General features: G+C 39.2%; 1 protein-coding gene across 1 annotated transcript in view; it reads left to right on the top strand.

The window, feature by feature from the left end:
• The window catches only part of PLB1 (phospholipase B1), an 84849-nt gene that overhangs the window by 24761 nt on the left and 46102 nt on the right, over positions 1-13986 (top strand). The window contains exons 15-25 of the mRNA XM_068404186.1: positions 162-230; positions 1039-1119; positions 2599-2665; positions 3398-3456; positions 4532-4605; positions 5950-5993; positions 6805-6913; positions 7847-7898; positions 9862-9942; positions 11461-11526; positions 12215-12312. Coding sequence (XP_068260287.1) covers positions 162-230; positions 1039-1119; positions 2599-2665; positions 3398-3456; positions 4532-4605; positions 5950-5993; positions 6805-6913; positions 7847-7898; positions 9862-9942; positions 11461-11526; positions 12215-12312 — 800 coding nt within the window. The remainder of the gene's footprint in view (positions 1-161; positions 231-1038; positions 1120-2598; positions 2666-3397; positions 3457-4531; positions 4606-5949; positions 5994-6804; positions 6914-7846; positions 7899-9861; positions 9943-11460; positions 11527-12214; positions 12313-13986) is intronic.

Raw genomic sequence — 13986 nt, 5'->3', positions numbered from 1 at the left:
GTTATACATAGATAAATATTTATCATAAGCAATACAAGTTTTTAAATATATATATAGATTTGATGGAAAACTCCAGGCACTAGAGCCTTTGCATTGCTGCTGCTTTCCCTTCCCTCCCCCACACAGCCTGTGTACCATTCCTCTGTTCTCTTCCTTTCCAGATGGAGCCAGTTGGACGGAAGCAGCCTTACGATTTCACAAAAATGCTTCAGGTCCTGTGTCCATCTCAGGTAAAAGAGTTTCCTTATTACTGTGAGATTTTATTTACTCTTTGCAGAATTGCCAGGTTTTCAAATATTGTTGTAATCTTCTGAAGTTCTTGAGAATGTGCACTTACTCAAGATATTGCACTGTTAAAAATTCAGTGTTCTTAAAGCTCACTGACACAGACTATTTTATAAAGATGAAACTCTGAAAATAACTTTCGACAAAATTTAGTCAAATCATCTTACTATGTTAGATACTTTTTATTCAAAATATAACTAGCTAATCTGAATTTATTAATTGGAGATATCAGGGGTCTATTATCAGTATTAAAATCTGTGTCAGCAATAAAATTGAATCTATGTATTTTATATAATTTAGCTTTTCTGTGATTTGACCTTGTCTGTTGTCAAGTTTAACTGTTTTAGTCCCTGGAGCTGTCAATAGCCCAATAGTATCTTCAGGGTCTGAGCATCTCTGGTTCAAAGAACAGGTTCCTGAATGTTTTTGCATTTAAGCCCTGACTTCAGTAATTTCATAGTGATAAAATATTACTGGCATCCAAAAGCATTACTGAACAGCAATTAAAGCATCAAAGAAATTGCATTATGTGTTCTGTTTGATGTTAGGTTTAAGGCAAGAGGTGGTGCTGTGCCTAGAGCATACCAGGGCTTATTTTTCAGGTCTAACCTGGTTTACTTCACTAGTGCAATGTTCATTCAAAAATTAATACTGTAAAGATTTTCTTCTCTTGGAAAACCTAGCCAGAAGACTTTAACATCAGCTGACTGTGTTTCCACTCGTGTTGGTAAACATACTCTCTTCACTCTGCAGGAAAATCCATATATGTTCACATATAGAAATAGTAACTACTCATATTCCGCGGAGACATCAAACACCAAAGAAACATCTCAGGTACAGTAGGACTGTTTGCATCCTATGGACTGAGTGTATTCCAGGGAGTGGGGCAGGTGGGTGAGTGTGTTGTAGCCCAATTGAACAATGCTACTTGGGAAAACTAAATACAAAGCTCCAGCTCTTTATTCCTGTGCTTGACTAAATAGTCAGATGCTTAATAGCACATTTTCTCCTTGGTAGATTTTGTAGAGTGTGATTTAAGGTAAATGTGTTCAGCCAGCCTAAACTAAGCCTTGCCTTCACTGTTAAGAATCTTTTCTAAACATCTGGATAGCAATGTTAATTTTCCTGGGATACGGAGATAGTGAAAATGGGGCCATTTAGTCCTTCTGTGGAGGAAACTAGATCAGATCAGCATGACACCACTGTGTGGGTCTGATTTAATCTCGTTTATGCCATAGTAAAACAGAAAAACAGATTTTTCACTTTTCTTTTTTGTGAGATAGTTGTAGCTTAGATGTATAGTGATAAACAGCCATGCTTTTTTTTCCAGTCATGGTACTCTGATTCTGGGCAGAACTTGGTGCTCCCAAGCAGCTACAGAGGGAGGCAGTAATGCTCACTTTCATGCCCCAGAACACAGTGTCTAGACCAGATCTACACTCAAGATGGCCTATATGTCATTGGAATAGCATTACACATTTCTCTTTTCATTTTAATATGATACCGTCTGTTTTGTTAATTACTCAGAATATATAGACCTCTGCATGGGGCAATGGTACCTACCACTCTGATTTTTGGTAGTAGTTATGGTGTAGGAGACAAGAACCAACACTATGTTATGTTTGAGGGTTGTTTTTTTTAAAATATAAAAACCAAAATGGAACAATGGGACAAGACACACAAGTATCTTTTCCTTAGGCAAGTTAGCCTACTTAAGGAGTGCTGTAGAGAGATTTGGAGCAAACACATGTCCTTGGGTCTTGTGTAATGTCCTTGGGTCTGCTCTGGTATACTGACAGTCAGCCTTCACTAGCAGTAGACCTTGGGGATGCTTCCATCAGTAGGCTGCCACCCAAAAGAGCCAGGAGGACAAATCCCTGGCTGCACATAGAGGACTGCATGTGAAGAAGGCAGGTTCATGGCCTGCTGAGAAAGCTGTGGTTTCGTGCTGGGATATTCCAGGGATGTTCAAACAGTTTCTTGCAAAAACATGCGAGCTCACCTAGCTCAGAGTATGGGCACACAAAATGTTGCATAGCTGAACACAGCACGGCACAAAGTCTGAAATAACTGGCCACACTGGTAGGCAAGAGCCATGCTGCACTAATATGGCCATGCAACTTCTGAGCAGACTGAGCTCAGAACTGCCTTCAAAGGGCAGTTGTAGGCAGGGCCTGAGGACAGGCTGAGCTGGGTAGATGTATACAAAGTATGTGGTAAATTTGTTAATCTAATGGTCTAAGACATAAACGGTTTATCATGACCAGAGTATAGTGAGTCTGATGTGAAATCTTGCCCTATCTGTCTTTCCAGGAGAGGACTTATGGAACAAATATTCCCTGTTTTGACCGGAGTCCTTCTGATACAGTTCCAGTATCAGGTACATTCCTATGCAATTTTATTGTAGAGCTACTTCTTTTGATGACAGAACGTGAACAGAAACTGAGTTCAGTTAGGAAAGGTACACTTTTCTTTGAAGCAGTGCACTCTCTTGGCTGTGGCTTTTAAGATCCTTTTTGAAACAATGTAAGTAGTAGTATAGTAAGATGCAAGTTCTCCCTCAAGGATGGTGAAAGCTTATGCAACTGCACCTTCCATGTACAAACAAAGAAGTGACAGTGAAAAGACAGGAAGTAGCTGGGTACTTCAGTTACAGGGGTGGTAAAACTGTGTATGTATGGAGTAGGGGCTCTTGTTAGCGCAGTTTGCAGTGCAAAAAGCCATGTGGAACCCTGCCATTGGGTGGGTTTTGTCTTCCTTCAGAAGCTGCAATGGTCCCAAAATTTCCACCCTGTGCTGGCACCAGAGCTGTGCCTGCTTTCCAGTCATTTCCACTGGTTAAAAGGAATCTGAGTAAGCACAGATGCAAGAATGAAATCTTACTACCTCCCTATTGTCACTGTAGCTAATGCCCAGCTATGGTACCAAGAATCGTTTCTGATTTGATGCCTGTTAGTGTCTGTCATTCTGAGCTGATGCTGTCCTGAATATTAAAACACTGTCTTTGCAATGCTTTATGTTTATTCTAAGGAAAATTTCTGATGACCTTCACAATTTGAAGTTTTCTTTCTTTCCTGTTTCCCTTATACTACCTTTATTTTTTATTTATTAGTTCATAATTTGAAACCAGCAGATATTAGGGTGATTGCTGCCCTGGGAGATTCACTCACAGTAAGTAAAGATCACTGATAACCATCGTTAAAGCAAGTAATGAAAAAGCATTTCTGAATTTTTAACCCGAGAAATAGAATACACACAGTTACACCCTATTGAGCCAAACACATTTTTCACATATTATTTTCCATATGCCACCTTGACTGACTGGTAATCAGATCATGAGTCTAATCTCAGTTCACAGTTCCCATTTAAAGGCCACAAGAGTGCTGCACAAGGAAGAGCTGCAAGACTAGATTGCGCAGCAGCAAAACCAGCCTGCTAGAGTAGACTTGCAACAATTGCTTTTCTTTATTGATTCTAGGCAGCTCCCAAGGTATGGGCCTTCAAAGCTATTAGTAAGCAGTGTAAACAGAAAGAACAAATTCTGCAGCTAATTGTGTTTATGTGTGTATATATGATATGATATATATATATGATAATACCAAAGCCTAGAAAGCCATGTCCATTTATACTAACTAAATATTTGAGTAAAATTACAATAGATCATCAGGTGTGTCAAGCATAACTTATCTTGAGAATTTTTTTTTATGCTGTTCCTGGAACTGTGTAAACTCATTACCCCTGGACTGGCTGTGATTCTCCAATCAGTGACGATGGCTTCACTGCTCATATCATAATTCATGTTTCTTATGTGTTCTTTGCTAATTACCACATTAAATTCTTGTAGTCTCCTTTCTTGGGAAAACTGGGGGAGGGAAGACATAAAATCACTGTACCAATTTTTAATGTGAGGAGCATTATAATAAATTATTCATTCAGGACTATTGCTATCTTATTTATTCCTTATGTAAATTTAGAATTCTATGAATATTTTGAATATTCGCAACCATCTTTTTCCCCACTTGATCTAATAAAGAAGTTGATAGAAGAGGATAATTCACTGGAGCAGAGTTAAAATATCCTCAGTCCTTGATCATCTTGAGACCAAGGACCTGTTGTATTTTGGGAAGGTGATGTGGCTTGCTTCATTAACATTCTCTTTAATTATTTTCACTAGGATCGGTCAGAGAACTAGTTACTGTAGCAATTTATTTTCTGAAGGTGAACTCCTCCTCTTTTCTGCTTCCAGGCAGGTAATGGGGCAGCATCCAAACCCCGTGATGTTCTGGATGTACTGACTCAATACCGAGGTGTTTCTTGGAGGTGAGTCCCAGTAATTCCCCTCCAATGGGAGGGAACTCGTTTTCTTGGGTTTTGATATGTATAGGGTTTTTTTTGTCTCAAATGGAGGCTTGTGGAGAGTGAATTTGACTTCACATTTTGCATGGAGGCACAGGGTTGTACTTTTACTTATAATAAATAAAATATTCAAACTAGTGGCTATCTAGAGTATGATGTAGCATGGCTGGAATAGGCCTGGATACACAGATGAAACTGGGTCCTTGTTAAGACAGTCCCTTTCTCCTCTCATGGTTGTAGCTATTGCAAGGGGGACTTCGAGATCCCAGTGGCATTGCACCACTTGTGCATTCTGCATTTCTGTCCCTGCTCTTTCTATATTCTCTCCGCTCTTCCCCACTGTGGCCCACATCACCCATTTGTCTCATTTAAAATCAATGGTCTATGACAAGCCAGAATGGGATCTTTTTAGCTGCTGCTGTTTCATACACAGTATCTATTTCCTTGACCCTTTCCCAGTATTGCTTCCATCATGCAAAACAGTTTATCGATTATGAGTCAGTACAGACTTTTGCATATCCAGCATTTTATTAGACAGGTCAAAAAGCCACTCTGAAGAAAGGCAACTATGTTCACTTATTATTCCGCAACTGTATTGTTTAACACCAAACCTGTCAGGCTGATTTTCTGTTCATCGTTTCTAATCCATCTGAAACACTGCAGCTCTGTAAGAGGTTTAAACAGGTACTAGAGCACTTCAAAATACTCTATTCCAAATTAAAGGGATGCTATAGAGGTGTTGTAAATCCAGCTTTTTATATTCTGATCTTGGATAATATTCTACTGATGTTTGGAGGGAAAAGTATGCTAGCATTCTCTATAGCATGAAGGAAGGTAAAGAGCACACAGACATATGGTGAATTTTACCAGTCTAGTAAAATTCCAGTTGAGTGAAATGGAGGGGAAGAGTATTGAGTATACTTATCACTGTGAAATATATGCTTTTAGAACTTGTTGTTATGGATACAAATGATTTGCTAACTAAAATGGAAGTAATAAATATTTTAATAGGGACAACAACAGCAAAGATGGCAGCTTTTAAAAATTCTCATTTCTTTCAGCTAGGTTTGAACTTATGTTAAAACATGTGAGAGAAGGGCAGATAGTGTACAGGGCTTTTAATGTAATTATTATGATTATGACGGAGTCTCTGATTTCATGACCCTATTGGTATGCACACAAAGAGCTTGCTTTGACTTAGTACAACCACCAGAGAACGTCCTGTGTACATGTGTAGAAACCCCGTAAGGGGGAGCTGCCTTACCACATCCATCATGTCTTGGAACACTTTTTTCTTCTTTTTAACAGTGTTGGAGGAAATGAAAACATAAGCACAGTCACGACACTAGCAAGTAAGTGTCTTTTTCTGTAAACTTGATAAATATCTGGAGCTGTTTATTAAAACAGCTGTTATTTTAAAAGAAGACACAAAGAAAGATTTACAATTTGTAGTATGACAGAACCAATCGCTTTGCATTCAGTATCTGGTGCTGAGTAAAAGTTGCATAACAACCAGGCTGTAATTTGCTGTGCATGCCTTTAGTATGTATTTTGTAATTCCTAGGGGTTTGGTTGTTTCGGTATTCTTCTGTTGGTTATAGTTCTGTCCAAAATGTGTTGGGGATAGATGAATCAAAGATCTTAGATCATAGCCTAAATAAACTGTTTTAACTTCATGGGAAAGTTGTTTTAGGCAGCAGCAGAATCACGTTACAAGATCAGATTTTACATGCTTTTTAGAGGTCAGGGCATTTTAGGTCTGGGCTGTTTGTAAGGCTGGTTTGTAACCTAAGATCTAGAAGGGAATCTTAGGTCTTTGGGGTTAATACATCTGGGGAAATCAGGCTAAAGGATTTGATTCCAAACCCATCTGCAGTTAGAGCATGATGGCATGAGAGTCTCCTGCCTGAGCATAGGGTTAGTCAGCCTCACTTACCAGGCAAGATAATCATGAGATATCTGAATTCGTGAAATTGAGAAATCTTGAAGGCAAGGAAATAGTTGTATGGTGACAAATCTCCACGTTCATTATACTTAAAGATTAATTTTTGATAGGTATCTCTTAAAGCTTTTTAATGGTCTCTTACTAAGGTCTAATCTTTATAACCTCATTTGTTACCTGCTGAAGTAAGCAAAATTTCAGGGTGCTGTCTTTTTCTGCAGACATTCTTCGTGAGTTCAACCCATCCCTGATAGGGTATTCCATTGGCACTGGAAAGGAGACTACTGATAATGCTGCACTCAACCAAGCTGTGGCAGGGGATCGTGCAGAGTAAGAGAAAAACTATTTTAATTTTAATAGAAAGTTGATTTTTCTTTAAAACTCAGTTCTAGCTAAAAAAGGCCCAAACCTTGGACTTTGGCAGGAGTGCAATAAGGTTGATAGGCAAGCCCACTTATATTTCCTTAGCTCATCTCTAGCATGAAAGCTAAGAAATGTGATGGGGACTTTGCAATGTTTCTAATCTATGTCTAATTTATTTAATTAGGAGCAAAACCAATGCTTTCTCTAGCATTTTCAAATAAGAAGCGCAAAGCACTTTACAAGCGCTATTCAGAAAGCTTCACATCCCTATTGTGAGACAGAGAAAAAATATCTCCATTTTGTAGGAGGTGTATTCAAACCCACTTTTCAGTAGGACCAAGAGCTCGTGTAGAGAAACTAAGGCAGAGAAAACTGTGAATTGCTTATGGTCAGTCTGTGGCAGAGCTAGGAATTGCCTAGAGACCACTGTGCTAAGTCTTCAGTGGAATTCATATCACATCCTTTTCTCTTGGGAGTGCTTCTGATGAGACATGCATCAGTGGCTTGAGGCCATGTAATAACATTGATACATGCACAGATGCTTCAGTGGTATGCATCTGTCTGAGGCTGGGAAGGAGCAAAGTGCATTTATTTTGTGGTAGCACAGTCTACTTTCTATATAGTTTGTGAAAGTGTAACTATGCAACATTTGCAAAGTGGTCAAGTGCCTCTTGGATGCTAATTGTTTTCTCACTTTTTTCCCATCACTGTTTCAAAATATAGCCTTTTTTAGGTATCATACCTCTCATTCAATGAAAACTGGACTTTCCCAGGCTTTTTTAGCCATTATGTGAGGGATGTCCATTCATCAGATTTCCTCTTTGCCTTGCTGTCTATACAGGATACCTTTCTAATTTTTATTATTTCACTTATATGATTTTATTTTCATTTTATTTTTAGGGATGTTCCTGCACAGGTTAGAAGACTGGTGGACCGAATGAAGAATGATACTGTGAGTTCGATATGTCATCAATATCTTTAGAAAGATGAAGTTATGTGGCATCATTAGTTTCTAACAGACCAATAGCAGATGCCAAACATTAAAGCTATGGGTACAGCAATGTACCATGTAATATTGCCCAGTGCAGTGTGAGTCAGTACAAAATAATCTATAGCTTTGTTGTAAATGAATTTGTACCAGCATGTGATAGTTACTATCAAACCCAGATAATTGTAATCTCCTTATCATTTTTACCACAAGTGGCAGATAAATTCAGTGCTGTTACTTCCCCTCCCAACCTATGACACCCTGTAAGATGACAGAACTTTTTCTCTGCTAGGATTTTGCTGTGGTAGTAGTAATTGTCTTGTAAGCACATGATTTTGCCAGCAGTAATGATACATGCTAGGATGTTGAGGGCAAGCTTTTCAAGTGGCAAATCATGTGGAATGAACATTTGAAGTGAGGAAAGGACTTGTTTTCTTTAAAAACAATGTAGTCCCTTCTTTCACTTAGCCATCAGCTGATTTTTGACTTACATGTTTGCTGTTAGGAATTTGATTAATGGTCTGTAAAGCACATATTAGGCTGAGGATTGCTTGCATATTTTTCACCTCAGCTACTGCTTTGAATGTTTGCTATTTGTAATTTGACAAATGTGCTATGCAATCAGTGACCTAAGTTACATGATATTATTTTGGCTTTGCAATTGTGAATTTGGAAAGCAGCCAAAAAGCCTTCAAGATAACTGTGTGTGCATGTCTAGTGTAAATACTCTGGTGAATAGATATTGGCAAAAATATTTGCAGTACCTTCCTTTTTGGTTCACTTTCTCGTAAACAAGATTTCACTCTGATGGATGTATCTGAAATGAGATTAAAAGGGATAGCAGCTAACAATGAAGTGGTTGGATGATTTTCATTCAAACCATTCAAGGCTTCTAAGTACTACTCTGTTGTATTTATCACCTTGGAAAAGTTGCACAACACAAACGAATGCAAATACCTTTTATTTAACTGATAAACTTTTTTTTAATTTAACTAATAAACTTATTTCTAACTAGAAAGAATGTTCATATACAGGTCATATATCTTTCATTTAACAGCTCCTTTTTTTCCTCTTTTTAAAACACCTGTTTAGTGCAGGAGGAAAGTTTCCCCCTCTTTTAATTTGGATAAGTACATTTTGAGACCAAACTACCGAACACTGTGTTTGCCAGCTGGGATATGTTGCCTTCTGCCTTTGAAGATAGGTGGTTTTAAACCACTTGAGGCTGATATACTATTGCTGCTTTTCTTAGTGGTGTTTTGCATGGAAATTGAAGCATTAAGATATTGGGTACAACATCAGCTACACGGTACTAAGCACATCAGAACCTTTCCTCAAAGCTAAGGAGGTGTGTCTTTACTGAAGCATAATTACCTTGCATTAGCTAGCCTTTTGCAAAATCCTTCCAGACAAAAAAGTGCTATAATTTTCTGCCACTGTTGTCAGATAGAGTTAATATTGCCCCTCTGTTCTTTGCAGTTTGTCTCACAGCAAGACTGAAATATATTGCCCGCCAGGGTTTTCCAGCAGGATAGCTGCATTATTTATGACACAGTAAAAGACATACCATCATTTTTGCAATGAAGATACGTTCCTAGAACTGCAGAGGTCGACAGTGTATATACAAGATACTACTAAGAAAAGCATACAGATGAATTTTGAGCAATAGTTTTCTGAAGCAAATAATTTTTCATGGTACTACTGATATCGTAAAGCTTATTTAGGTCATAGTAATTTCTACATCTTCAGTCATGACTACAAATTCATTTTTGTTGTGGATGTTTAGAGAACTATAGCCAGGTACCCTGAGAGACGTTAAATTTGTGTTTAGTAGTACATTGCCTGCCCCCCTCCCCTTTATCTTTTTTTTTTTTTTAAATTATTTTATTTTATTAATAACTTCCATTGCATCTCCTTCTGTGTGCAGAGAATAAATTTCCAGACTGACTGGAAGCTCATAACACTTTTCATAGGAGGAAATGACCTATGCGATTTCTGTAACAATCCAGTAAGTCCTCTGCTGCCTGCAGTGTAAACTGGGACAGCCTGGGCATAGGGTCTCTATGTATTGCAGTGGGTGAGAGGGCAGAACTCATTGGGTGAGACCAAAATAAGGTAGGTCTTATTTGTGCAGCTCTGGAATGTAACCGTACTGAGACCTTAAGGTTGTTCAACCTCATGTTATGATAACCGAAATGATATCTTTAGAACATCTGTAAATTACATAAATTGTGGCTACTTTGTTTTGCTGTTAACTGAGATAACTTTCCACTATCTAGTCACTTTACTATCCGTAGATAAAAGGTCAAGGGTTTTTGCTCTTCTTTGCCTTATGCATATTCACACTCCTAAGTCTTACTCAGTGCTCTATTACCAGTTTCAGTGCTATGGGAATGGTTCTACCCACAGCTCATGCTGACGCAATTATATACAATATAGTATATATTGTGTATGTATATAATATATATATACACATACTGTATATAGCCTTTGGTATGTGTGAGTATAGAGGAGGTGAAAGTCCTACCTACTTACAAGCAGCAGAGCACATACTTTTCATTCTGCGTTATTAATTTCAGATCAGGAAAAACAGCGAAGCAGCACAGTAAGACAGTTATAAAAGAAGGAAGGTGCAAATTAACCATTCCTACCTTCTGCTCGTGACCCAGACACAAAGTAGCAGTCACATGTGAGTGTGGATGGCAAGGAGGTAGCATGTCTGCATCCGCAGATCAAAGTGATACTTCCTTTATGTTGCACAGCTACAAATAGTGCCAACCACAATGCTCTTAGTGAGCTGTGATTTAGGAAATGAATAAGGGAACTGAGCTGTCTAGTTTTGTAGAGTAGGCCGGTGGGGCTCTCAATGAACTACTTCTGCTTGAAATTAAATCAAAGAGAATTAAGGCTGAAAATAAGACAGGCGTTTCTCATAGGGAAGTTTATTAAACTGTTGAAGAGTTCCGCAAGTGAAGAAATAAAAGTTGGATTACTTAAGAAAATTAAATTAGAGGGTTTAAACCACTCAAATGGAATAGGGAAATTTTGCTGCTGAGAGGCAAGTATATAAAGTGATTTAATTCCCAGATAAATGCCTAAGCTTTGCAGTTATTATTTGTGGCAACTAAGGAGTGTATGGGAGGCACGTTGCTAATATTCCACACAGCAGAAACAAACTTACTTTTACAAAACTGATCTCTCCCAAAGACAGTCCCTGTTAGTGAGTTGTTAGCTGTGCTTTTAAGACCAGCCCGAGCAAGCCTGGGGATGGAGGATGTTGTGCTGTCTGACAATGCCCCCCAAATTTGCTCCCTCACTGGGATCCAGTGGCTGCTAGATATTTTCTTGCAAGTGAGACAGCTATGATGGGAAAGAAGAAAAGCAGAGACAGTCCAGTTTTGCCTTTTTTTGTTACTCTTGACCCAAGAGTTAGAAACGTGGATGCTGCTGTGAGAGACTCCAGCTAGTCACTCTTGTGCCTGCTTGAGTAAATTGATAATAAAATTCAACCCTCTTGCTTCAATAGGTACACTATTCTCCTGAAAACTACACCTACAATCTACAAAAAGCTCTGGACATACTTCACAGAGAGGTAAAACAAACTTTTCTAGTATGTAGGAGTGGGAATTGTGTTCTGTTTGTAAAGCAGTCACTGATTACTGATTGAGAATTTAGTTCCCCGCTTTCATTTGCGGAGCACTGCTGTATGCAGAGATGCTTGCTTGCAGGAAAACCTTTGTGAGAGGCAGAAAGGGGTAGAGAATTATTTTACTGAAGGAATAAGATTGTGCTCAGTTCTAGCTGATGTGCTGCGGACAAATAACGCAAAAAGTATTGTAACAAATGTAAACATATGGTATTCAATGGCTAGAAAATGCTTTGCTCGTTAATTACATAGCAGATAAGTATATTTTTTTGTGGTCATTAAGAGAGAGATTCTGATATTCTAGATGAGGATGAGGATGATGAGAGTTAGCAGGTGTCTGAGCCATGCTGAGACCTGTAACAACTTGTTTGAACATTTTTGAAGTTGTCATTTTCAAGTGACCAGCCATCAGCATTTAAAATAAAGCTAGGCAGCGCAGGCAGGGGCTGTAATTTAGTATTGTACGTGTGGGGGATTAATTATCGAGAAAGTACTTTAAACACCTGTGTTTATAAATAATGCAAGCTGCCTGAATCAGCAGGCTGCTACCTGAGGCCTGCTGTGGCTGCGTAGGGGCAAAGATGGCACTCTCTACTCTGGGCGTTGGCTACGGGTTTGCTTATTCTCTTGGCAGGTTCCACGGGCATTTGTGAACCTGGTGACAGTGCTTTCCATAGCAAGTCTCCGGGAGCTGCACACATCAGAAAATACCTGCCCAAAGCTGCTTATGAGGTTTGAAGATGATTTATGTTACAGCTCTCACTGTTGCTCAGAGAAGGCTGCAAGGTCTTTTCGGGAAACTTCTTTTCTTAAACAGAAAAGGTTCTAGTATTTCAGACCACCAAACACCTTCCTCTGCGTATGCACATGTACCTACACGTGGATTTCAACACAGCATTTAGAAATACCTGTCTGTCTCTGTATCTGAGCCCTGCTGTTACCACTTTTTGTGGAGGTGCCATTTTAATGACTCATCACTTACGCTGCAAGGGAGTTCAAGCCAGAGCAGAAAGAGCTCAGCTATGCACTCTTGGGCAAAGGCAGAGAAGAGAGTAAGACACGGGATTTTCTCAGTTGATCACTTTAAACTAGCTTTATTTACAGATTTACCTTTCTGCAGTCTTAAAACTCTCCCTCTTGCTTCTGTAGTCTCCGATCTCTGTAACCTCATTGCTGATTATTAATTTTATTGTTAATTAGGCTCTCAAGTAGATGTCTGGGATGCTTAATCATGCTACCTGTTGCCTCGTGGCTCAACAATCCTTCCAGGTCAGCATGAATCCACCACTGAGGTGGCAGGTCTGCACCTCAGTGAGCTTCTGGTGACTCAGGTAGGGTCCAGCAGGTACCCTCAGACTTGCTCCTGGCAGGACTGGCTTGGTTTCAGAAAAGCAAATCTCTGCTTTTCTGGACAGACAGGCAGGATAGCCTTGTCCTGTGAATATAGGCAGCCATTTCTCCTCCTGCTGCTTGGGGCAAGGAGGTGGTACCAGATACCATCAGCACAGACTGTAAGAGTTAGCTTGTAGGCCAGAATAATAGGAGAACTACAGGGTCTCCTGTACCCATCTGCCTCTCCAAAACATCTGCTTTGAATCCATCCTGCTGGATTCCTTCAGCTGTGAGGGACTCTGCAGCTGCTGACAAGGGAAGTGCAGACACCTGAAGGGCCCCATGAAAGAAGATGGTTTTACAGAAGGAACATAGATGCAACCTTCTTGCTCTGATTTAAGGGCTCTTTGGTGGCTGTCAGTGGAAAATTACCTTTTAAACTCAGAGTGCTGGTGCTTCCAATAACCAGTTGTATTTTTTTCTTTTTAACAAAGGTTACTGTCTAGAGCACACATGTATCTCAAGACCCTAATCGTCAGACAAGGATACCTAGTGAAGCCTTTAAGATTAGATATCTCAAGATACCTGTAACCTTTTCCCATCATTTCAGGTGCCACACTGAATTTAACATTTGCCTATCTGGCAGCAAGCCCAGTTTAGAGAGTGCTAAGCAGACCCTATGTGGGATAATAAATGCCATGCTACTGAGTTGAAGAAGGACCTGAAGGAGGCTTTTGATCTTGAAACTTGTCTCTTTTTTTTTTTCTGAGAGTAGCTAATACCCTAAGAAAAGATTGTCTCCACTAATTTTGCCTTGCTTATGTTACTGAAACCCTTCTGAAAGCACAGTTTAGGTTTGTTTACCTCTCATATAGATGTACTGTAGAAGTAAAATCTTGTTTTGTTAGTTGCTCTCCATTAAGACAAGTTTGGAGGTAGTAGGGATCTGTGTGTGTATATTATACATATCAACTGCATCTCTATAGGAGGCATCTCTCTAAGAGCTCTCTTGGGGATGCTTTACTGTGTTCATATGACAGGATTTTTAAAAGGATTCTTTTTTCTCATTTGGAT

This window comes from Nyctibius grandis, chromosome 1 (genome assembly GCF_013368605.1).
Source record: "Nyctibius grandis isolate bNycGra1 chromosome 1, bNycGra1.pri, whole genome shotgun sequence".
Lineage (NCBI taxonomy): Eukaryota > Metazoa > Chordata > Aves > Nyctibiiformes > Nyctibiidae > Nyctibius > Nyctibius grandis.
This window is presented reverse-complemented; position numbering and strand designations above follow the sequence as displayed.